The 24,803-nt window shown below is 43.8% G+C and overlaps 1 protein-coding gene across 1 annotated transcript; it reads right to left on the reverse strand.

Annotated features, from left to right (window-relative positions):
* Positions 1–10,538: 10,538 nt before the first annotated feature.
* Positions 10,539–24,794, reverse strand: GFI1B (growth factor independent 1B transcriptional repressor). The gene is made up of 7 exons (XM_072124145.1): positions 24,625–24,794; positions 19,994–20,108; positions 15,353–15,484; positions 14,998–15,269; positions 14,006–14,143; positions 13,596–13,761; positions 10,539–11,056 (listed from the first exon to the last, which is right to left on the reverse strand). The coding sequence occupies exons 2-7, from the start codon at positions 20,103–20,105 to the stop codon at positions 10,878–10,880; spliced, it is 999 nt and encodes a 332-aa protein (XP_071980246.1). The 5' UTR covers positions 20,106–20,108; positions 24,625–24,794; the 3' UTR covers positions 10,539–10,877.
* Positions 24,795–24,803: the final 9 nt, after the last annotated feature.

The following is a 24,803-nucleotide window of genomic DNA, read 5'->3' on the forward strand; positions in this document are numbered from 1 at the left end:
TCACTGGTTTTAATCGTACTGAGGTCCTGAGTTCACCAATACAATAGAAAGATTTGGATTGTAGCTTCCCTAAAGGGTCCCCTGAAGAGGAAGAATCAGGGGAGCCAGAGCAGGAGCTTCAACAATAATCTGTCTCTATCCACACCTTCTTGTGAGGATGTCGCTTTAAAATAGCACTGAGCTTGGCATGTCCTGGGCTGTATTGGATCACAGGAGAAAGCCTTGAGTCCTAGCTTGCAAACTTTGTGTTGGGGTGAAGGCTTGGGTGCCCACAGAAAGGGCTCTGAGTAGCACCTCTGGCACCCATGCCACCTCTGGCACCCGTGCCAAAGGGCTCTGAGTGCCACCTCTGGCACCCGTGCCATATGACTTTGTATATTACAGATTTTTGCTGGGATTGAGAAAATTTCAAATTACCAACCAGTCTGCAGAATACAAGTGGAGCCCCTATTCTGCAGATGACGGACTACAGTTTGCATTGGGCATTTGTTCCACACCAGCTGCATGGGCAAGGGCATATATACTATAGGGTAGACAATATGGTCTCTGGAGGTCTTCCTACATAGAGTTTCCATCTATTCTACCAGCCAGACCTGTATTTTAAAGGTTATATACATGTGTCGTTCTAATGGCCCCATAAGAGGATGGTAGTTTTGTGTACGTGCAAATACAAGATTAAGGCCCCCTTTATTGCAGCCTGTATTTATGGGTACAGACATCTGTTGCTGTTGGTATTTTGCTGAAATGCTAGGAGGTAGGTAACAGGACTACCTGTCCCAGGTGGTATGGAGCGTGGTGGTGCCAAGCAGCACATGGAAGAAGCCTAAGTTTTAGGTCTTCTTTGCTCCATGTACACCACTGTGCAGAGAGATTGGCAGAAATAATATTTCCATTGACTATGCAAGAAAAGGTGACTGCAACTGATCACTGACAACTACTAGAGTATAACATAGGCAGTGTGTCCAGTGCTATAGGGCTAGCATAAGGAAGCTCAATGTCAGTAGGAGGCATGAAAGCTTTCCTATCCTCCACCACACATTCCGTGGGATTGGAAATACAGTGACTAAAAAGATGTTATCCCAAGAGAACCATAAAAATTGTCAAGACATGTCAAAGTGAAGAGTAAGAAGCACTCAGCATGGGACGGATGGTGGAAACTGTTTCCCTTATCAGTGCCCTCCAGTATCCCATAAGAAGACTACACCCCATCCTCACCCAGTTACTCAGCATGTTTTGTCTGAGCCCTCTTGCAAAAACAAGTTTGCACAAATCTCACAGCTTGAAACAACCTCTGCAGAATCTAGAAACATAAGAAATTAGTATTTACTATTTGGACCCCGAAAATCCTTATCATAATGGAAATTGGAGGAGGGGGTCACTGTCAGATCCCCTTTGTGCATGCAGCTTGTCCATACATCACATACTCAACCAGATATATCAGGGAGTGACAACAAATGTGGTTGGGACCAGGTGTTTCTTTGTAGTAACCTATTCATTTGTGTTCTCTTATACTCCATGACCTTGAGGTGCCATCCTCAGACGTAAGCTATGCTGGTTGTCACTCTGCTTTCCAGGCAGTTGTATAAGGAGGAGCAGAGAAATGGGGCTCATAAAATAAGGGCTACAGATCTCCAAGTCAAAATAATTAGAATAAAATAAAATTCTTCAAATTTCTTGAAATTTTGTCCCCCCTACCAATCTTCCTCTAATTATGAAGGCACGCCCATAGGGAATAACTATTTTTTTCCAAGCTTTCACCTTTTTAATTTAACCTATCCACTCCAAATGATGACCTTTGTGCGCTACCCCATATTGTTGCTATTCCTAATCTTACCAGTAATAGAAATTTACCAAGTGCCGTTATTTTCCAGAGTCGTTTCTCTATAAATCATAGATACATAGGAGAGCCACTTAAATTGAACCTGGTAAAGACATAAGCAGTGCGTCCTCTATAAATTTGAAAATTTCTCTCCAAAATGAACTTAGCTCCGGACACGACCACGTGAACAAAGGCCGCACCTTTTTCTCCAAAGCTCATTAGACACTATTCCAATATTCCAATTTCTTACATAAAGGCAAAAACTCTTTTTCAGCCAAAGCCTGAAGAATACATTTATATATGTCACAGGTGCTCCTGCGACTCTCCTCTTAGGTCGTAGGTGCACCCGTTTGCCTCCCTGTGCCCCCTCAGCTGTGCGACAGGCTCACTCACCTGTCCGCCTCCTAGGGTGCGTGCACGCCGGCTTCTTGAGATTTAAAGGGCCAGTGGGCCACTAATTGGCACGGGCCACTTGGCAATTTTATATATAGCCAACCTCTTCCCTCATGCCCCGCTGGATCTTTGAGCCTCGTGCCTTACAAAAAGCTTGTTTCCTATGTTCTGTGCGATTATAGTGATTTCCCATTTTGACCTTGATTCCATTCCTGACTACGCTACTCTTCTGCCTATTCTGACCTCCTGCTTGTATCTCGCCTTGGCCACCACCGCGGACAAAATCACACCTGTGAAGCGACCTGGTGGCACCACGCCGCAGCAAGTCCAAACCACTTTGCGGCGGGCTCTGGTGAAAAGCGGGTACCACATAGACTCCGAGGTGTCATCCAGTGGGTCTACTACCCCTGAATCCTCACAATATATATGTGAAATTACTTTTCTAATGACAATAGTGCCTCTCAAAAATTCAATACAATTGCTTGTCCCAACCCGAAATCTAACCTTATCAGCTGTTCTCATATAGGCATAATAGAGCTAAAAACTTGGATCCCCACCCCCATACCGCAACTGCAGTTCTTCTAAATTTAGCATCCGTGCCTGAAAAAAATTTTGAAAAAAATACCACTCCCTTCTGAATTCAATACCCCTTCCCAGCAATGGATCTAAATTTAACAAAATTAAAATTATACATTGTATAAACCTTATTGTAATTCACAACTTTCTAATAGTGTAGAAACAGTGGGGCTCATTTACTAAGGGTCCGTCGGATGCATTTTCGTCAGGTTTCCCGATGATTGCCGTTTTGCGCCAAACTGCCCCGGGATTTTGGCGTGGCCGTTGGACAACCCGACAGATACAGACAAACCGTGGAATTTAAAAACGGAATTGTGTCGCAAGATCAAGCACTCACATGCAACGGGAAGAAGAAGGTGAACTCCGGCGGACCTCAGCGCGGAAGCGACGGATGCAGGAACTCGGGCGCACAATCTTAGTGAATCCCGGAATCCTTGTCGAACAACGCATCAATATACATTCTGTATCAATTTCTAGATCTCTGCTTGCTGTCTTGCTATAGAAAGCTGCTATGTTTACTTCCAGTGGATATAAATCTGACTCTGGTCATGTGATGGACACGCAGGTACACAAGCTGTTTGTATCACACACCTCCTATTACTCTCTGTGATAATAACGGATTGTGCACCAGCATGTCCATCACGTCACCATGGACAGACTTCTATCCACTGGAAGAAAACATAGAAGCTTTCTATAGCAGGACAGCAAGCAGAGATCTAGAAAAATCACTCAAAATACAATCCATTGATTTAAAGATTTTTTTAGGCATCCAGACAGGACAGACCGCTAATCATTTTAATCAAACCAACTCTATCAGAACTTGAATAAAACTAAAAGAAGTTATAACATGTACAATATATTGAAATTCTAAGTCCGATATTCAATAATCCAAAAATACTGATAATCTGGTGCCAATCATAGCTCAAAGACTGTGGCTATCCTGTCACACTCCTCCCTCATTCCCATTGTGCCAAGTGACTGACTGTGCATTACCACACGTCTTTGTGGCTGTATATTTTAAGCATCCTTATATCTGCTGTCAGGAAATGGTTAATATCTACAGTGTACAGTGGTCCTTTATTTCCCCTCTCTTCATCATTTTCTCCTGACTTCTCTGAGACTCCTCAGATGTTGTCCAAAGATATGTTCCTGGGCCCACCACAGCCTCAAATCCTTACTGTCACATGTAGACAGGGAGATAACTTAGCTATTTCTGAGTTTCCTTTGTGCCATAGGGATTTCTTAATCAGCTCCGCTGTACATATATAATTGTATACAGGAGATGCCCAGGTTACACCAGGCTGTACATATATCATTATATACAGGAGATCCCCAGGTTATACTAGCTGTACATATATCATTATATACAGGAGATCCCCAGGTTATACCAGCTGTACATACATCATTATATACAGGAGATCCCCAGGTTATACCGGCTGTACATATATCATTATATACAGGAGATGCCCAGGTTATACCAGGCTGTACATATATCATTATATACAGGAGATCCCCAGGTTATACCGGCTGTACATATATCATTATATACAGGAGATCCCCAGGTTATACCAGCTGTACATACATCATTATATACAGGAGATCCCCAGGTTATACCAACTGTACATATATCATTATATACAGGAGATCCCCAGGTTATACCGGCTGTACATATGTCATTATATACAGGAGATCCCCAGGTTATACCAGCTGTACATGTATCAGTATATACAGGAGATCCCCAGGTTATACCGGCTATATATATATAATTGTATACAGGAGATGCCCAGGTTATACCAGGCTGTACATATATCATTATATACAGGAGATCCCCAGGTTATACCGGCTGTACATATATCATTATATACAGGAGATCCCCAGGTTATACTAGCTGTACATATATCATTATATACAGGAGATCCCCAGGTTATACCAGCTGTACATACATCATTATATACAGGAGATCCCCAGGTTATACCGGCTGTACATATATCATTATATACAGGAGATGCCCAGGTTATACCAGGCTGTACATATATCATTATATACAGGAGATCCCCAGGTTATACCGGCTGTACATATATCATTATATACAGGAGATCCCCAGGTTATACCAGCTGTACATACATCATTATATACAGGAGATCCCCAGGTTATACCAACTGTACATATATCATTATATACAGGAGATCCCCAGGTTATACCGGCTGTACATATGTCATTATATACAGGAGATCCCCAGGTTATACCAGCTGTACATGTATCAGTATATACAGGAGATCCCCAGGTTATACCGGCTATATATATATAATTGTATACAGGAGATGCCCAGGTTATACCAGGCTGTACATATATCATTATATACAGGAGATCCCCAGGTTATACCGGCTGTACATATATCATTATATACAGGAGATCCCCAGGTTATACCGGCTGTACATATATCACTATATACAGGAGATCCCCAGGTTATACCGGCTGTACATATATCATTATATACAGGAGATCCCCAGGTTATAGCGGCTGTACATATATCATTATATACAGGAGATCCCCAGGTTATACCGGCTGTACATATATCATTATATACAGGAGATCCCCAGGTTATACCGGCTGTACATATATCATTATATACAGGGGATCCCCAGGTTATACCGGCTGTACATATATCATTATATACAGGGGATCCCCAGGTTATACCGGCTGTACATATATCATTATATACAGGAGATCCCCAGGTTATACCGACTGTACATATATCATTATATACAGGAGATCCCCAGGCTATACCGGCTGTACATATATCATTATATACAGGAGATCCCCAGGTTATACCGGCTGTACATATATCATTATATACAGGAGATCCCCAGAATATAGCGGCTGTACATATATCATTATATACAGGAGATCCCCAGTTTATACCGGCTGTACATGTATCATTATATACAGGTGATCCCCAGGTTATACCGGCTGTATATATATCATTATATACAGGAGATCCCCAGGTTATACCGGCTGTACATATATCATTATATACAGGAGATCCCCAGGTTATACCGGCTGTACATATATCATTATATACTGGAGATCCCCAGGTTATACCGGCTGTACATATATCATTATATACAGGAGATCCCCAGGTTATACCGGCTGTACATATATCATTATATACAGGAGATCCCCAGGTTATACCAGCTGTACATATATCATTATATACAGGAGATCCCCAGGTTATACCGGCTGTACATGTATCATTATATACAGGAGATCCCTAGGTTATACCGGCTGTACATATATCATTATATACAGGAGATCCCCAGGTTATACCGGCTGTACATATATCATTATATACAGGAGATCCCCAGGTTATACCGGCTGTACATATATCATTATATACAGGAGATCCCTAGGTTATACCGGCTGTACATATATCATTATATACAGGAGATCCCCAGGTTATACCGGCTGTACATATATCATTATATACAGGAGATCCCCAGGTTATAGCGGCTGTACATATATCATTATATACAGGAGATCCCCAGGTTATACCAGCTGTGCATATATCATTATAAACAGGAGATCCCCAGGTTATACCAGCTGTACATATATCATTATATACAGGAGATCCCCAGGTTATACCGGCTGTACATATATCACTATATACAGGAGATCCCCAGGTTATACCGGCTGTACATATCTCATTATATACAGGAGATCCCCGGGTTATACCAGCTGTACATATATCATTATATACAGGAGATCCCCAGGTTATACCAGCTGTACATATATCATTATATACAGGATATCCCCAGGTTATACCAGCCGTACATATATCATTATATACAGGGGATCCCCAGGTTATACCGGCTGTACATATATCATTATATACAGGAGATCCCCAGGTTATAGCGGCTGTACATATATCATTATATACAGGAGATCCCCAGGTTATACCGGCTGTACATATATCATTATATACAGGAGATCCCCAGGTTATACCGGAGGTACATATATCATTATATACAGGAGATCCCCAGGTTATACCGGCTGTACATATATCATTATATACAGGAGATCCCCAGGTTAAACCGGCTGTACATATATCATTATATACAGGAGATCCCCAGGTTATACCGGCTGTACATATGTCATTATATACAGGAGATCCCCAAGTTATACCAGCTGTACATATATCATTATATACAGGAGATCCCCAGGTTATACCAGCTGTACATATATCATTATATACAGGAGATCCCCAGGTTATACCGGCTGTACATATATCATTATATACAGGAGATCCCCAGGTTATACCGGCTGTACATATATCATTATATACAGGAGATCCCCAGGTTATACCGGCTGTACATATATCATTATATACAGGAGATCCCCAGGTTATACCGGCTGTACATATATCATTATATACAGGAGATCCCCAGGTTATACCGGCTGTACATATATCACTATATACAGGAGATCCCCAGGTTATACCCGCTGTACATATACCATTATATACAGAAGATCCCCAGGTTATACCAGCTGTACATATATCATTATATACAGGAGATCCCCAGGTTATACCGGCTGTACATATACCATTATATACAGGAGATCCCCGGGTTATACCGGCTGTACATATACCATTATATACAGGAGATCCCCGGGTTATACCGGCTGTACATATATCATTATATACAGGAGATCCCCAGGTTATACCGGCTGTACATATGTCATTATATACAGGAGATCCCCAGGTTATACCAGCTGTACATATATCATTATATACAGGAGATCCCCAGGTTATACCGGCTGTACATATATCATTATATACAGGAGATCTCCAGGTTATACCAGCTGTACATATATCATTATATACAGGAGATCCCCAGGTTATACCGGCTGTACATATATCATTATATACAGGAGATCCCCAGGTTATACCAGCTGTACATGTATCATTATATACAGGAGATCCCCAGGTTATACCGGCTGTACATATATCATTATATACAGGAGATCCCCAGGTTATACCGGCTGTACATATATCATTATATACAGGAGATCCCCAGGTTATACCAGCTGTACATATATCATTATATACAGGAGATCCCCAGGTTATACCGGCTGTACATATATCATTATATACAGGAGATCCCCAGGTTATACCGGCTGTACATTTATCATTATATACAGGAGATCCCCAGGTTATACCGGCTGTACATATATCATTATATACAGGAGATCTCCAGGTTATACCGGCTGTACATATATCATTATATACAGGAGATCTCCAGGTTATACCGGCTGTACATGTATCATTAAATATACGGGGGGCACTTATTTTTTCTGTTATGTAGTGATGTGAATAGTAGCTCTGTATTCAGGACTGCAGGAAAGCTGGGTGACAATGGTGGAGCTTGCTGGATATGGTAAATGCCATATCACATGTTCGATGCCCCAGGATGGGGTATATAATGTATAGGCGCTCGGCCTCGGCTGTACCCAGGGACATTACTCGCTGGCAGTTAGCAGGCGGTGAGTAGAGATAAGGATATCACAGAGCAGCAATGAGAGGAGTCATCACTGCTCCTCCCAAACCTCCAGATTTCTAAGACACCATAACATGATCGTATATTCTGTCTCGTCTTGGGAAAGCTGGGTGACAACCATTATGGCTGCTGGTATATAATCCCCCACATTCTCACACTCCGAGATATTAAATACAGCCATTCTATATCAGGTATATAGTTCTAATAATCTACAATAGTTTCAAGGATGGTCGGTCATCTGTATGTGGGGGTCTCTACTGGGGGAGCAGACAGAAGCAGAAGGCTCCGTACATTATGCATCGTCCTAGTCAGGGAACTGTAGTCCAGGGCATAGAGGGGGTTATTGTCTAGAGGGGCAGCAAAGGCGTCGTATAATACTCGCCTCATTGCCCCTGTCCTGCAGAGATACCGACCTTTACAGTCTCCCACAGTTCGGGAAAAGTTGTCATCCCCAGAACCACACAAACTTTTGACTTTTATCCAGTTATGACACTTTTTAAGGCTGCATTCACACGGCTGTTGGGGGGCGTACATACGGCTGATGTATATACATCCCCCATAGGCTGGCAATGGGCGCACGGCGCCGTATCGTTCCATATCCAGGAGAAAGATAGGACATGTCCCATCTTTCACCGGAATATGGCGGTGTGCGTCATACATCGCTATGGAGAGGGGCGCAGCTCACCCCCTCCTCCTCTCCCGGGCGCCATGAGTCTCAGTAGGCCCCTGGGTGACAGAGCCTCAGTGGGCCCCTGGGTGACAGAGCCTTAGTGGGCCCCTGGGTGACAGAGCCTCAGTGGGCCCCTGGGTGACAGAGCCTCAGTGGGCCCCTGGGTGACAGAGCCTCAGTGGGCCCCTGGGTGACAGAGCCTCAGTGATCCCTGGGTGACAGAGCCTCAGTGGGCCCCTGGGTGACAGAGCCTCAGTGGGCCCCTGGGTGACAGAGCCTCAGTGGGCCCCTGGGTGACAGAGCCTCAGTGGGCCCCTGGGTGACAGAGCCTCAGTGGGCCCCTGGGTGACAGAGCCTCAGTGGGCCCCTGGGTGACAGAGCCTCAGTGGGCCCCTGGGTGACAGAGCCTCAGTGATCCCTGGGTGACAGAGCCTCAGTGGACCCTGGGTGACAGAGCCTCAGTGGGCCCCTGGGTGACAGAGCCTCAGTGGGCCCCTGGGTGACAGAGCCTCAGTGATCCCTGGGTGACAGAGCCTCAGTGGGCCCCTGGGTGACAGAGCCTCAGTGAGCCCCTGGGTGACAGAGCCTCAGTGAGCCCCTGGGTGACAGAGCCTCAGTGGGCCCCTGGGTGACAGAGCCTCAGTGGGCCCCTGGGTGACAAAGCGTCAGTGGGCCCCTGGGTGACAGAGCCTCAGTGGGCCCCTGGGTGACAGAGCCTCAGTGATCCCTGGGTGACAGAGCCTCAGTGGACCCTGGGTGACAGAGCCTCAGTGGGCCCCTGGGTGACAAAGCCTCAGTGAGCCCCTGGGTGATAGAGCCTCAGTGGACCCTGGGTGACAGAGCCTCAGTGGGCCCCTGGGTGACAGAGCCTCAGTTGGCCCCTGGCCCAGTTAGGCCCAGTGCTGGCACCGACCCTGAATACAGCATATAGCTTATATGGCTTTGGATCTTTGTGCTTGGCCCCATTTCAGGATTCATCGAGGGTTAACAGGAACAAGTGATTTAAATGACTTCTCCTAAGAGGAAGAATCAGATCTGCTAAGCAAATGTAATTGAGGCCGGGCCGGGGGATAAAATGCCACCATTCATCCCGAAGCTGCGGACAATGCAAATCAGAGAGACAGGAAAATCTCATCTACTGTCATCCCCACAGAGAAGAATAGAAATGGCAGCTGTTGCCCATAGCAACCAAAGTAGGCCTTAATTTAAAGCATCATCCTGACTGGTATTAATAGAAACTCCATGGCAACCAATCACATTCCTCCTTTCATTTTGCTATCAGCATTCTGATTGGACAGTCTTTCTCTAGCCCCACCCCCTCCATGTGATAGTAAGCCCACAGTCACCAATCAGATTTTTCCTTTCGTTTTCTATCAGATTTGATTGGTTGTTTAAGCTTCTCTAACAATCCCATTGATTGCCCGGGGCAATAGCGCCATTTCAGCTCCTTTTATAGTAGACCCAAAGAAGAAATCTCAATTTCTGTGTAAATAATTTTTTTTTATTCCAAATATAATATTTGCCGCACAGAATTGTCATAGAAATGTGCAAAACGTGTCCCGTCCTTCATCAATAAAGCTGTGACACAACAACACAACGGTCTCACGGTCTTACACAGTTAAAATTAATAATTTGTCTGAAATAAATAAAGTAAATTTTTAAAAAATTATCTAAAATGGAGACTATTCTCCGACTGAGAAACCAGCGTCCATCTTTCCCATGTAAGACGAGGCCTTGAGCATCTTCTGTGGTCTCAGGAAGCCTAGAGGTCCAGTGAATTCACCAGCGGCCCGAGCTATTCACCTCCTGATCATCACTCAGACCAGGAGCGGATGGCGGAGTCTCATTATTAACCCCTGCTTGTTCATTTCAATCCATGTTGGTTTTCTCTGTGTCTCCTTAGATCTACTTTGCGCTGGAAGCCTTTACCACAAAGATCACATGTGAACGGCTTGAAGCCCGTGTGCTTACGGCTGTGAGTGATGAGGTTAGAGCTCTGACTGAAGGCTTTACCACAAACCTGACACTTATGAGGCTTCTCTCCTAAACATGAGAAAAAGAGACGTCAGAATATTATACATAGGAGGCAGTATTATAGTAGTTATATTCCTGTACATAGGGGGCAGTGTTATAGTAGTTATATTCTTGTACATAGGGGGCAGTATTATAGTAGTTATATTCTTGTACGTAGAGGGCAGTATTATAGTAGTTATATCCCTGTACATAGGGGGCAGTATTATAGTAGTTATATCCCTGTACATAGGGGGCAGTATTATAGTAGTTATATTCTTGTACATAGGGGACAGTATTATAGTAGTTATATTCTTGTACATAGGGGGCAGTATTATAGTAGTTATATCCCTGTACATAGGGGGCAGTATTATAGTAGTTATATTCTTGTACATAGGGGGCAGTATTATAGTAGTTATATTCCTGTACATAGGGGGCAGTATTTTAGTAGTTATATTCTTGTACATAGGGGGCAGTATTATAGTAGTTATATCCCTGGACATAGGGGGCAGTATTATAGTAGTTATATTCTTGTACATAGGGAGCAGTATTATAGTAGTTATATTCCTGTACATAGGGGGCAGTATTATAATAGTTATATTCTTGTACATAGGGGGCAGTATTATAGTAGTTATATTCCTGTATATAGGGGGCAGTATTATAGTAGTTATATCCCTGTACATAGGGGGCAGTATTATAGTAGTTATATTCCTGTACATAGGGGGCAGTATTATAGTAGTTATATTCTTGTACATAGGGGGAAGTATTATAGTAGTTATATTCTTGTACATAGGGGGCAGTATTATAGTAGTTATATTCCTGTACATAGGGGGCAGTATTATAGTAGTTATATCCCTGTACATAGGGGGCAGTATTATAGTAGTTATATTCCTGTACATAGGGGGCAGTATTATAGTAGTTATATTCTTGTACATAGGTGGAAGTATTATAGTAGTTATATTCCTGTACATAGGGGGTAGTATAATAGTAGTTATATTCTTGTACATAGGAAGCAGTATAATAGTAGTTATATTCTTGTACATAGGGGGCAGTATTATAGTAGTTATATTCTTGTACATAGGGGGCAGTATTATAGTAGTTATATTACTGTACATAGGGGGAAGTATTATAGTAGCTATATTCCTGTACATAGGGGGCAGTATTATAGTAATTATAGTCTTGTACATAGGGGGCAGTATTATAGTAGTTATATTCCTGTACATAGGGGCAGTATTATAGTAGTTATATTCTTGTACATAGGGGGCAGTATTATAGTAGTTATATTCCTGTACATAGGGAGCAGTATTATAGTAGTTATATTCCTGTACATAGGGGGCAGTATTATAGTAGTTATATTCCTGTACATAGGGGGCAGTATTATACTAGTTATATTCTTGTACATAGGGGGCAGTATTATAGTAGTTATATTCCTGTACATAGGGGGCAGTATTATAGTAGTTATATTCCTGTACATAGGGGGCAGTATTAAAGTAGTTATATTCCTGTACATAGGGGGCAGTATTATAGCAGTTATATTCCTGTACATAGGGGGCAGTATTATAGTAGTTATAGTCCTGTACATAGGGGGCAGTATTATAGTAGTTATAGTCTTGTACATAGGAGGCAGTATTATAGTAGTTATATTCCTGTACATAGGGGGCAGTATTATAGTAGTTATATTCCTGTACATAGGGGGCAGTATTATAGTAGTTATAGTCCTGTACATAGGGGGCAGTATTATAGTAGTTATAGTCTTGTACATAGGAGGCAGTATTATAGTAGTTATATTCTTGTACATAGGGGGCAGTATTATAGTAGTTATATTCCTGTACATAGGGGGCAGTATTATAGTAGTTATATTCTTGTACATAGGGGGCAGTATTATAGTAGTTATATTCTTGTACATAGGGGGCAGTATTATAGTAGTTATATTCTTGTACATAGGGGGCAGTATTATAGTAGTTATATTCTTGTACATAGGGGGCAGTATAATAGTAGTTATATTCTTGTACATAGGGGGCAGTATTATAGTAGTTATATTCTTGTACATAGGGGGCAGTATTATAGTAGTTATATTCTTGTACACAGGGGGCAGTATTATAGTAGTTATATTCTTGTACATAGGAGGCAGTATTATAGTAGTTATATTCTTGTACATAGGGGGCAGTATTATAGTAGTTTTATTCTTGTACATAGGGGGCAGTATTATAGTAGTTATATTCCTGTACATAGGGGGCAGTATTATAGTAGTTATATTCTTGTACATAGGGGACAGTATTATAGTAGTTATATTCTTGTACATAGGGGGCAGTATTATAGTAGGTATATTTTTTGTATATGGAGGGCAGTATTATAGTAGTTATATTCTTGTACATAGGGGGCAGTATTATAGTAGTTATATCCTTGTACATAGGGGGCAGTATTATAGTAGTTATATTCTTGTACATAGGGGCAGTATTATAGTAGTTATATTCTTGTACATTGGGGGCAGTATTATAGTAGTTATATTCCTGTACATAGGGGGAAGTATTATAGTAGGTATATTTTGTATATAGAGGGCAGTATTTCTTACCAGTGTGTATATAGGTATGTTTCTTCATGTCAGACTTTTGATGGAAACGCTTCCCACAGAACTGGCAGGGATAGGGTCGGGTGTCTGAGTGGATGAGCAGGTGGGTGGATAAAGTAGAAGATCTCTTAAATGTTTTTCCACACATCTTGCACTCAAAGCTCCTTTCCTGTGATATATGAGGAGTTATTAGTAACACGTCATGACATAATGACAGATATACTGTGATTCTGTGGGCCTGTATTACCCCTGGGCTTAGATACACTGCAGGAGATATCACTTATGTTAGGGTTAGATACAGTTGCTCAGCTTTCAGGATTATACCTGATAGGCTGGGATACAGCAGTGTGGCAGTCAGTATCACAGAGGACTGGCTTAGATACAGCTGCTCATCTGTATTTTAGGGACCTCACCTGTGAGTGGACATTGAGATGTTGCTCAAGACTAACAGCGTGGCCAAAAGATTTCCCACAAGTGTCGCAGACAAAGGGCCGGGTACCGCTGTGGGACCTCCGGACATGAACCTCGAGTCCATGAGATGTAGAAAAAGCCTGAAACACAGTAAGAATTGTGTAAAGTTTTTTTTCCCATGAAAAAAAATTCTCATGGTCAGTGTAAAATTCCAGAGAGTGAGCAGGGACTCTCTGAGCAGACACTCAATGATTCCTCTCGTGCTATGAGATGCTGTGTGCTGACAATGTGCTTAGATTATCAGGGTACAGGGTTATATACACTTTCATTTAGCTTCTGAACATAGTACTAGTATCTGACATATAGGAAAACAGATGAGAGATGATGAGACCCATGAGCTGCATATTACACATGACATTCTCATCTCTGCTATATCTCACCTATAACACTTACTGTCAGATCTGCTGTGCCTCCCCCTTCCCCTCCTCAATAGCCGCTGGCAGGAAGTCAGTGGGGGCGCATTTACCAAGACTACTGCAAACTGTACTATATGCAGCGGGCGCCAGATTCAGGATTTGTGGTGCCCGTTCTTCATGAATCTGGCGCCCCCTGCACTGCTCCGGCAGAGGGCACCACTTTTTTTGCATGTTACATCTGCCGCACGGTCCCACTGAGCACCGGAAAGGCCTCTTCAGTGCAGAAATTTGTGTTGCATGAAGCAAAGGTGGGAGCTAGAAGCAGAGAGCAGTTCAGCGTCAGACAGAAGAGCAATTTGTCTGCTGACCCTAAACTCTGAAGTTACAGGGTCGTATCCAAGGGCAACCAAAATTGTGTACACCAGGGCTGATAGAGACAGGTTGGAATCATATCTGTGTATATGTGTTATTTTGTTATCCTGAGTATATTTCAGAAGCCTGTCTTTGTGGGATACCTCTTTAAGTCAGGGTCCTCTGTCTCCAGAGCCCCCCATAGCTCCCCGGACAGGTGGTCTCACCTTGCTGCATTTGACACAGTTGTAGTTGTCCATAGAGGAGGTGAATTCCAGGCTGTAATTAATGGGGTGATCATAGTCGGGCTCCGGCGCTGGAGGGGGGCTGCTGTATAGCCCCATGGACCTCTGTAATATGGAGGGGTGGATGTGGGGCGACAGCTGCTTGAAGCCATAGGCAGAATGATGCAGGGAGTCCCAGGAGAGGCTCTGCTTGTAGAAGGCGGACAGCGCCAGGGACGGGTACGACTTTATGGGGAGCAGGGACAAGGGGATCCCTAGAAGATGGAGTCACAATAAGTCACACATCAATTCATATGAATATTCATGTAAGGGGATGATGAGGGTTGTAGTCCACTACCTGGGGCTGAGCTGCGGCTCAGATACACGGCTCCTTCCCGGGTGTGTTCAGGGCGCACATGAGCGTTTCTAGAAAGGTCCTCAGGGGTGTATACAGGAGGGGTGCTGCTCGATGTCTCCCCGTCCTGAGGGTCTGCGGGATGAGAAGAAAGGGGGAAGCAAAGATCAGAGCGGGCACAGTGCTGGGCACCCCAAACACCTCAACTGGGGACAGTATATATTCCATGTCCCCCACATATATAATGTCCCCTCAGTGCCACCCAAGTATATAATGTCCCCTCAGTGCCCCCCACATATATAATGTCCCCTCAGTGCCCCCACATATATAATGTCCCCTCAGTGTCCCCACATATATAATGTCCCCTCAATGCCACCCACATATATAATGTCCCCTCAGTGCCACACACATATATAATGTCCCCTCAGTGTCCCCACATATATAATGTCCCCTCAGTGTCCCCACATATATAATGTCCCCAAGTGCCACCCACATATATAATGTCCCCTCAGTGTCCCCACATATATAATGTCCCCTCAATGCCACCCACATATATAATGTCCCCTCAGTGTCCCAACAAATGTAATGTCCCCTCGGTATCCCCACATATATAATGTCCCCTCAGTGCCCCCCACATATATAATGTCCCCTCAGTGCCCCCACATATATAATGTCCCCTCAGTGTCCCCACATAAATAATGTCCCCTTAGTGTCACCCACATATATAATGTCCCCTCAGTGCCCTCCACATATATAATGTCCCCTCAGTGCCCCCACATATATAATGTCCCCTCAGTGTCCCCACATATATAATGTCCCCTCAGCGTCCCCACACATATAATGTCTTCTCAGTGCCCCCCCCACATATATAATGTCCCCTCAGTGCCTCCCACATATATAATGTCCCCTCAGTGCCCCCACATATATAATGTCCCCCTCAGTGCCCCCACATATATAATGTCCCCTCAGTGCCCCCACATATATAATGTCCCCTCAGTGTCCCCACCTATATAATGTCCCCCTCAGTGCCCCCCACATATATAATGTCCCCCTCAGTGCCCCCACAAATATAATGTCCCCCAGTGTCCCCAAACATATGTCTCCTCAGTGCCCTCCCCCACATATATAATGTCTCCTCAGTGCCCCCACACATATATAATGTCCCCCTCAGTGCCACCACATATATAATGTCCCCTCAGTGCCCCCCACATATATATAATGTCCCCTCAGTGCCCCCACATATATAATGTCCCCTCAGTGCCCCCCACATATATAATGTCCCCTCAGTGTCCCCACATATATAATGTCCCCTCAGTGCCCCCACATATATAATGTCCCCTCAGTGTCCCCACATATATAATGTCTCCTCAGTGCCCCCCACATATATAATGTCTGCTCAGTGTCCCCACATATATAATGTCCCCTCAGTGTCCCCACATATATAATGTCCCCCTCAGTGCCCCCACATATATAATGTCCCCCTCAGTGCCCCACATATATAATGTCCCCTCAGTGCCCCCACATATATAATGTCCCCTCAGTGCCCCCCACATATATAATGTCCCCTCAGTGTCCCCACATATATAATGTCCCCTCAGTGCCCCCACATATATAATGTCCCCTCAGTGCCCCCCACATATATAATGTCCCCTCAGTGCCCCCCACATATATAATGTCCCCTCAGTGTCCCCACATATATAATGTCCCCTCAGTGTCCCCACATATATAATGTCCCCCAGTGTCCCCACACATATGTCTCCTCAGTGCCCCCCCCACATATATAATGTCTCCTCAGTGCCCCCACACATATATAATGTCCCCCTCAGTGCCACCACATATATAATGTCCCCTCAGTGCCCCCCACATATATATAATGTCCCCTCAGTGCCCCCACATATATAATGTCCCCTCAGTGCCCCCCACATATATAATGTCCCCTCAGTGCCCCCCACATATATAATGTCTGCTCAGTGTCCCCACATATATAATGTCCCCTCAGTGTCCCCACATATATAATGTCCCCCTCAGTGCCCCCACATATATAATGTCCCCCTCAGTGCCCCACATATATAATGTCCCCTCAGTGCCCCCACATATATAATGTCCCCTCAGTGCCCCCCACATATATAATGTCCCCTCAGTGTCCCCACATATATAATGTCCCCTCAGTGCCCCCACATATATAATGTCCCCTCAGTGCCCCCCACATATATAATGTCCCCTCAGTGCCCCCCACATATATAATGTCCCCTCAGTGCCCCCACACATATAACCTCTATGTCCTATAAGGGTTATATAGGGATAAGCAGGGTGGGTGAGGGGGGTATAGACACCCCGGAGCCCCCTGGCTATGCCGCGCAGGCTCCGGGCCCTCTCCTCGCCAGGTCCTGTGACGCTGTGTGTGACACTAACCACAATGTTTGTCCAGACACCGAGCCAATTCCTCAATGTTTGAAAATCCGGCTCTGATTGAATAAAGAAAACATATCCTAGCGGTACATCCTTGTCAGACACGTAACGAATCTCAGATCACAGCCCAGACTGTTCCCAGGAACAGCAGGGGGTGTATCTAATCCTGTCACCTGTGATACTGACTGCTGAGCTGTGTATCTAATCCTGTCACCTGTGATACTGCCTGCTGAGCTGTGTATCTAATCCTGTCACCTGTGATACTGACTGCTGAGCGATGAATCTAATCCGGTCAGCTGTGATACTGACTGCTGAGCTGTGTATCTAATCCTGTCATGTGTGATACTGACTGCTGAGCTGTGTATCTAATCCTGTCACATGTGATACTGCCTGCTGAGCGGTGTATCTAATCCTATCCTGTGTGATACTGTCTGCTGAGCTGTGTATCTAATCCTATCCTGTGTGATACTGCCTGCTGAGCTGTGTATCTAATCCTATCCTGTGTGATACTGTCTGCTGAGCTGTGTATCTAATTCTCTCCTGTGTGATACTGCCTGCTGAGCTGTGTATCTAATCCTGTCACATGTGATACTGTCTGCGAGCGGTGTAACTAATCCCATCCTGTGTGATACTGTGTGCTGAGCTGTGTATCTAATCCCATCCTGTGTGATACTGTCTGCTGAGCAGTGTATCTAATCCTATCCTGTGTGATACTGTCTGCTGAGCAGTGTATCTAATCCTATCCTGTGTGATACAGCCTGCTGAGCTGTGTATCTAATCCCATCCTGTGTGATACTGTCTGCTGAGCTGTGTATCTAATCCTATCCTGTGTGATACTGCCTGCTGAGCTGTGTATCTAATCCCATCCTGTGTGATACTGTCTGCTGAGCAGTGTATATAATCCTATCCTATGTGATACAGCCTGCTGAGCAGTGTATCTAATCCTATCCTGTGTGATACTGTCTGCTGAGCTGTGTATCTAATCCTAGCCTGTGTGATACAGCCTGCTGAGCAGTGTACAGCCTCAGCCTGTGGGTTCTTATAATGAGGTCGGTTTTGGGTGATGGCCTCCTGTGTCTCTGGTCGGGACAGTTACCTGTGTGATGATTACTCAGTAACGGACACAATGGGATTTGAATAAGTCTCATTTGAATGCGCCTGGAGGGTGCGGGATCCTGGGGGGGTTAGGCTGCCGCACCTCGCAGGTGTATCTCAGGACTATGTTATAGAAGCACAACTCTCCTGAAATACTCTGTGCTGCGGAGAGACTCGCAGCATGTGCATCCCTGGCATGTGCTTCCAGGCAGCGCACGCTGCGAATGTGTAAAGGGTCTACGTTTTTTTCGTGAATACTCTGTAAATGTATGGTTACACGTATCTCTACCGCTGCGTTTAGGAGCGCACTACTAGCGCAATGAGGAAACGTATACGTGACCGGGCCGAGACCTGCCCCCCCCCTGCTCTAGCGTTGCGTTATGAAAGGCAAGTGTTGCAATTTGAAACGCATTGAAAACACGTGCTTGCGTTTTTCAAATGTTGCATTCGCATTATTTTTTTTTAAATGCAGTGCTTGATGTACGGTAATCGCAGGCGACTGCGTCTCTTGGAATTTGGAAAATCGCAGTCATCTTTTCCCTCCTGTTTCTAAACGCAGACCAAAAACGCATGTGGTTTCAAAAAACGAAACCGCTTTAAAAAACACAGTGAAAAAAAAAAACGCAGGGGAGAAAACGCCAAGTTAGGACACTTTAACCAAAAACCCATTGAAAAGGGAAATATGCAAATATGATGCGTTTTTCTAGGCAAAATACATGGTCCCGGGGCCATTAGGGGCCATCATTTCTCAGCCCAGAGATGTTGGATCGTTAACATGTTATATAAACAGGGAAGTAATTACCCACATGATATAAATCACATAATGGACAATGTATCGGAAGAGGAAACCAGGACATGATTTGTTTCCCTGTTTATACAGAGCTGATAAATACTCATCATGCTAGTTTTCTACTCACAGCTGAAGGTTTGTTACAACTGTATCCAGTCTATACAATCACTAATTCCAGACTGATACATTGTAACAAACCATTAGGACAGGATAGTGATTCGTGATTGTAATGTGTTTAGAGGATTGTCCAGGTCAGATGTAATTGTAACAAACCCTCAGCTGTGAGAAGTAAACGTTCAATAGCGGCAGTGCCCGGGTCCTGTCCTGTTTGGATGTGACTGACTACCTACCATGACACGATGCAGCGACGGGACCCTCCTCCGGGAGACCCCCATCTTCTGGGTAGCGATGTAAGTGGTAACTGTGAGGTTTTTTGCTTTTAACCAAAAATGACCGTGGCATTTCCTGAAAGAGAAGAAAATAAAGAACAGGTTCAGGGGGTCATAGGGAGGAGTTCTCAGCTCGGGTTGGGGTCTCAAGTAAAAGATGGGGAGGGGGGTCTAAACTTACAGATGGGATCAGGTCTCAATATATAGATAGGGAGGGCGTCTCATTGTATGGATGAGGTCTTAGCTTACGGATTGAAGTGGGTCTCAACATATAGATAAGGAGGGGGTTTCTGACTTTGGATGGGAAGAGGGTCTCCATGCATGGATGGGGGCCTCACCTTATGGATGGGGATGGGGTTTCAGGTTATAGATAGGGAGCAGGTCTCAGCTTATGTATAGGGATGGGTTTCAAAGTATGAATTGGGGGCTCAGCTTAAGGATGGAAAGGGGGTCTCAACGTATGGATGGGGTCTCAACTTATAGATGTATAGATGGGCAGCGGATGACAGCTTATAGCTAGGGAGGGGGTCTTAAAATATGCTTATAGTTGGGGAGGACATCTTATGTTATAGGTGGGGGTCCCAAAGTATGAATGGGGAGGGGATTGCAGCTCAGGGGAACTCATGGGTTGAGGAGATTTGTATACAAATCCTCTTTATGGTTAATAATGGCAAGTGGCGCCTTCCTGGTAATTAAAGTACAGCCTGGTAGATAAGAGTGAGGAGAGTGGCACCAGGCTGGTACATAATGGAGAGTGGCACAAGTCCTATAAATAAAGGAGAGTGGCACCAGGCTGGTAATATTGGAGAGTGGCACCAGGCTGGTACATAATGGAGAGCGACACCAGGCTGGTACATAATGGAGAGCGACACCAGGCTGGTACATAATGGAGAGCGACACCAGGCTGGTACATAATGGAGAGTGGCACCAGGCTGGTACATAATGGAGAGTGGCACAAGTCCTATAAATAAAGGAGAGTGGCACCAGGCTGGTAATATTGGAGAGTTGCACCAGGCTGGTACATAATGGAGAGTGGCACCAGGCTGGTACATAATGGAGAGTGGCACCAGGCTGGTACATAATGGAGAGCGACACCAGGCTGGTACATAATGGAGAGCGACACCAGGCTGGTACATAATGGAGAGCGACACCAGGCTGGTACATAATGGAGAGTGGCACCAGGCTGGTAAATAATGGAGAGTGGCACCAGGCTGGTAAATATTGGTGAGTGGCACAAGTCCTATAAATAAAGGAGAGTGGCACCAGGCTGGTACATAATGGAGAGTGGCCCCGGGCTGGTACATAATGGAGAGTGGCACCAGGCTAGTACATAATGGAGAGTGGCACCAAGCTGGTACATAATGGAGAGTGGCACCAGGCTGGTACATAATGGAGAGTGGCACCAGGCTAGTACATAATGGAGAGTGGCACCAAGCTGGTACATAATGGAGAGTGGCACCAGGCTGGTAAATAATGGAGAGTGGCACCAGGCTGGTACATAATGGAGAGTGGCACCAGGCTGGTACATAATGGAGAGTGGCACCAGGCTGGTAAATAATGGAGAGTGGTACCCGGCTGGTATATAATGGAGAGCGGCACCAGGCTGGTACATAATGGAGAGTGACACCAGGCTGGTACATAATGGAGAGCGGCACCAGGCTGGTACATAATGGAGAGTGACACCAGGCTGGTACATAATGGAGAGTGGCACCAGGCTGGTACATAATGGAGAGTGACACCAGGCTGGTACATAATGGAGAGCGGCACCAGGCTGGTACATAATGGAGAATGGCACCAGGTTAATGTGTGGACCACCACATGTAAGATGCTGTGATGCCACCGGCGCCTCAATGCCAGTCTGCAGCCAATGTTATAAATCTGGGTGTTAAAATTTAATACATAATGAAAATAGTAATTAAATGAAAATTATTTTTTTAATGAGAAGAATCTTAAGGCTCCACGTCACTAGTAAATCACAAGTTACAAATACAAGACATTGCCCCAGGGAAGTGGCTCCAGATTTGCATGAAGAAGAGAAAGCTGATTCCCCAGAGGCCATAACCACCAAGGCGCAAAAAAGCAAAAAAAGCAGGATCCCAGCAGCACAAAGTATTTCAGCAGCAAGGAGTACAGATCTCGTGGGGGTCACACAGGCCACAGCAGTGCAGAGTATTTCAGCAGAGGAGAATGCTTATCCCCGGGAGATCAAAGCACAGGTAGTATCTCTAACCAATCTGAATAAAGAGCAGCACAGAGTATTTCAGGAGAGCAGGTTGTTAAAACAAGCACTGAAATTGTAGCATGTTACAGACTGGAAAGAACAGGGTTCCCAGCAGCGCAGAGTATTTCAGGAGACCAGTGTACTAATCTTGTGGGGGTCCCCTACAGTGGATGAAACAGAAGAAGGGATGGTGTCTCCAGCAGCGTAGAGTATTTCAGGAGACCCGTGTACTATTCTTGTGGGGGTCCCCTACAGAGGATGAAACAGAGGAAGGGATGGTGGCTCCAGCAGCGCAGAGTATTTCAGCAGCAGATTGTTCTGATCTTGTCTGCAGCATGCTGGGGGTTGTAGTGTCTGTAGTCTTCTGTCTATCATGACACAACTGTTCTCTTGTGGCTCACCAGAGGTGTCATTTGTGTGACATTTGCATGTGTCCTGCAAGGATTTAGTCCTGTCCTAATCAGACACAATCCACCATTGATCTGGAAGCGCGGTGCTGGCACGGAGCCATGGAACCTGCCATGCCATCATTATGTGCCCTTTGTCTCAATGTTTGGGGATAAGAATATTCAAATATAGGGAAAGGGGGGCTCCTAGCAATTATCAACATTGGGCTCCTTCCCTTTCATGGGTATTAACCAACACATTATATGCGTGATGCCTCCTACACACTGGACTGGGCACAGTGCCCCTCAATGTACCTACTACTACATGGGACAAAGGTGCAGTAACACACACAACCTGTGGACACGTGTGGCGCTGTGTCTTAGAAGAAAAAGCGGCAATGTTTTACCAGTTCTATACAATTTTTGGGGAGTTTTAGTTTTGAAATAGCTACAGAGCTTTGGAGAAATCTGACTGGACATGATGGGGGTTATAGTCTTGTAAAAGCTATAGGTTTGGCAACAGCAGTCTAGGTATGATGGGAGTTGTAGTCTTTTAATAACTTAAAAGCAATAGGTTGGGAAATATCTATCCAGGCATAATGGAAGTTGTAATATTGTAACATCGACAGAGCAATAGGTTAGGAATGCATGATGGGAGTTGTAGTCCTGCACCACTGCAGTTTGGTCATCTATAAACTGTTTCATACTGTACACAGGAGTACAGCTGGTTTTCCAGCACAATCAAAGATTTAAAAAAAAAAAAAAAAAATTAGATTTACAAAACAAATTCTGAATTTTTGTTACAAAATGAAAATCTGCAGCTTGATCACAGATTCAACACACAGGACCATAAGAAATAAAATCTTATAATACAAAAAATAGAAAAAGGAAAAAAAACGTGGAATGAAATAAACGTTTTATAAGCGGATCAAGTTTGTAGAATGTCATTTTATAAACCAGAGACTTTAATTTTAGAATATATATATATATATGTGTGTGTGTATATATATATATATGTGTGTGTGTGTGTGTATATATATATATATGTGTGTGTGTGTGTGTGTGTGTGTGTATATATATATATATATATATATATATATATATATATATATATTGTTTAGAAAAGCAATAAAACTGTAACTCTCATGATTGATAATATGGGAAAGTAAAAAAAAAAGAATTTTTTACTATAACTTCCAGTGCAAAATCTACCTTGTCCTATTAGTATATAGGAAATTACACAGTTTCCCGTTTGTTACAAATACACAAAATGTAAACAATAAATAACAATAAATAACTAGTAGCAATAAATAATAAGTGTGTCATAAGCACACACAGACAGTCCCCGGGTTGCATACAAGATAGGTTCTCTATAGGTTTGTTCTTAAGTTGAATTTGTATGCAAGTTGAAACTGTATATTTTATAATTGTAGATCCAGACAAATTTTTTTTTTTGCCCCAGTGACAATTTTTTGCTGTAATTGTACCAAGGATTATCAATAAAGCCTCATTACAGACACCTTACAGCTGATCATTGCAGTCTGGGGCTATAGTAATGTATCCAGAAAGCTTCACCAGAGGTCACAGGGGGCAGAGGCGTCCGTCTGTAAGTCGGATGTCCTTAAGTAGGGGACTGTGTAATACTGTGTGATACGTACAACATGAAGACTGCACTTACTAACTCTAAATCAAAAATACAAAAATTTAAAAAAAAAGTAAAGAAATAACTGAACATGTGATCAATTCCACAATTGATTGGATATTCTTGTGTGATACAAAAACAGCACAAAAAATGTAAATGTAGTAAAACGATGACATTCAATGTAAAAAATGATACAATTTTACTATGTTTTTTATGTATTTCTTTTTTTTTAACAATTTAATGTAATGTAAAAAAAAATTACATAAAAAATAATCTAAAAAATTATATTGTTACAAAAAATATTTAAAAAATTATTATTATATTATATCTTTCTTTCTGTTACCTGGTCGTGGCTGTCGCTGTAGTCAGGGCGGTGATGTGTGAGCGCCGCTGGTGTCGCACTGGTGTGGACCGCGCTCCCTTACTGTGTTTGCCCTCAGTTTCTTCCCCCGCCCTGATTTTTCAATCTGATTACTTGTGTTAAAATCTGGAGTCACCTCAGCCAATGGGGAAGCTGAGAGG

This window comes from Engystomops pustulosus, chromosome 9 (assembly GCF_040894005.1).
Source record: "Engystomops pustulosus chromosome 9, aEngPut4.maternal, whole genome shotgun sequence".
Classification (NCBI taxonomy): domain Eukaryota; kingdom Metazoa; phylum Chordata; class Amphibia; order Anura; family Leptodactylidae; genus Engystomops; species Engystomops pustulosus.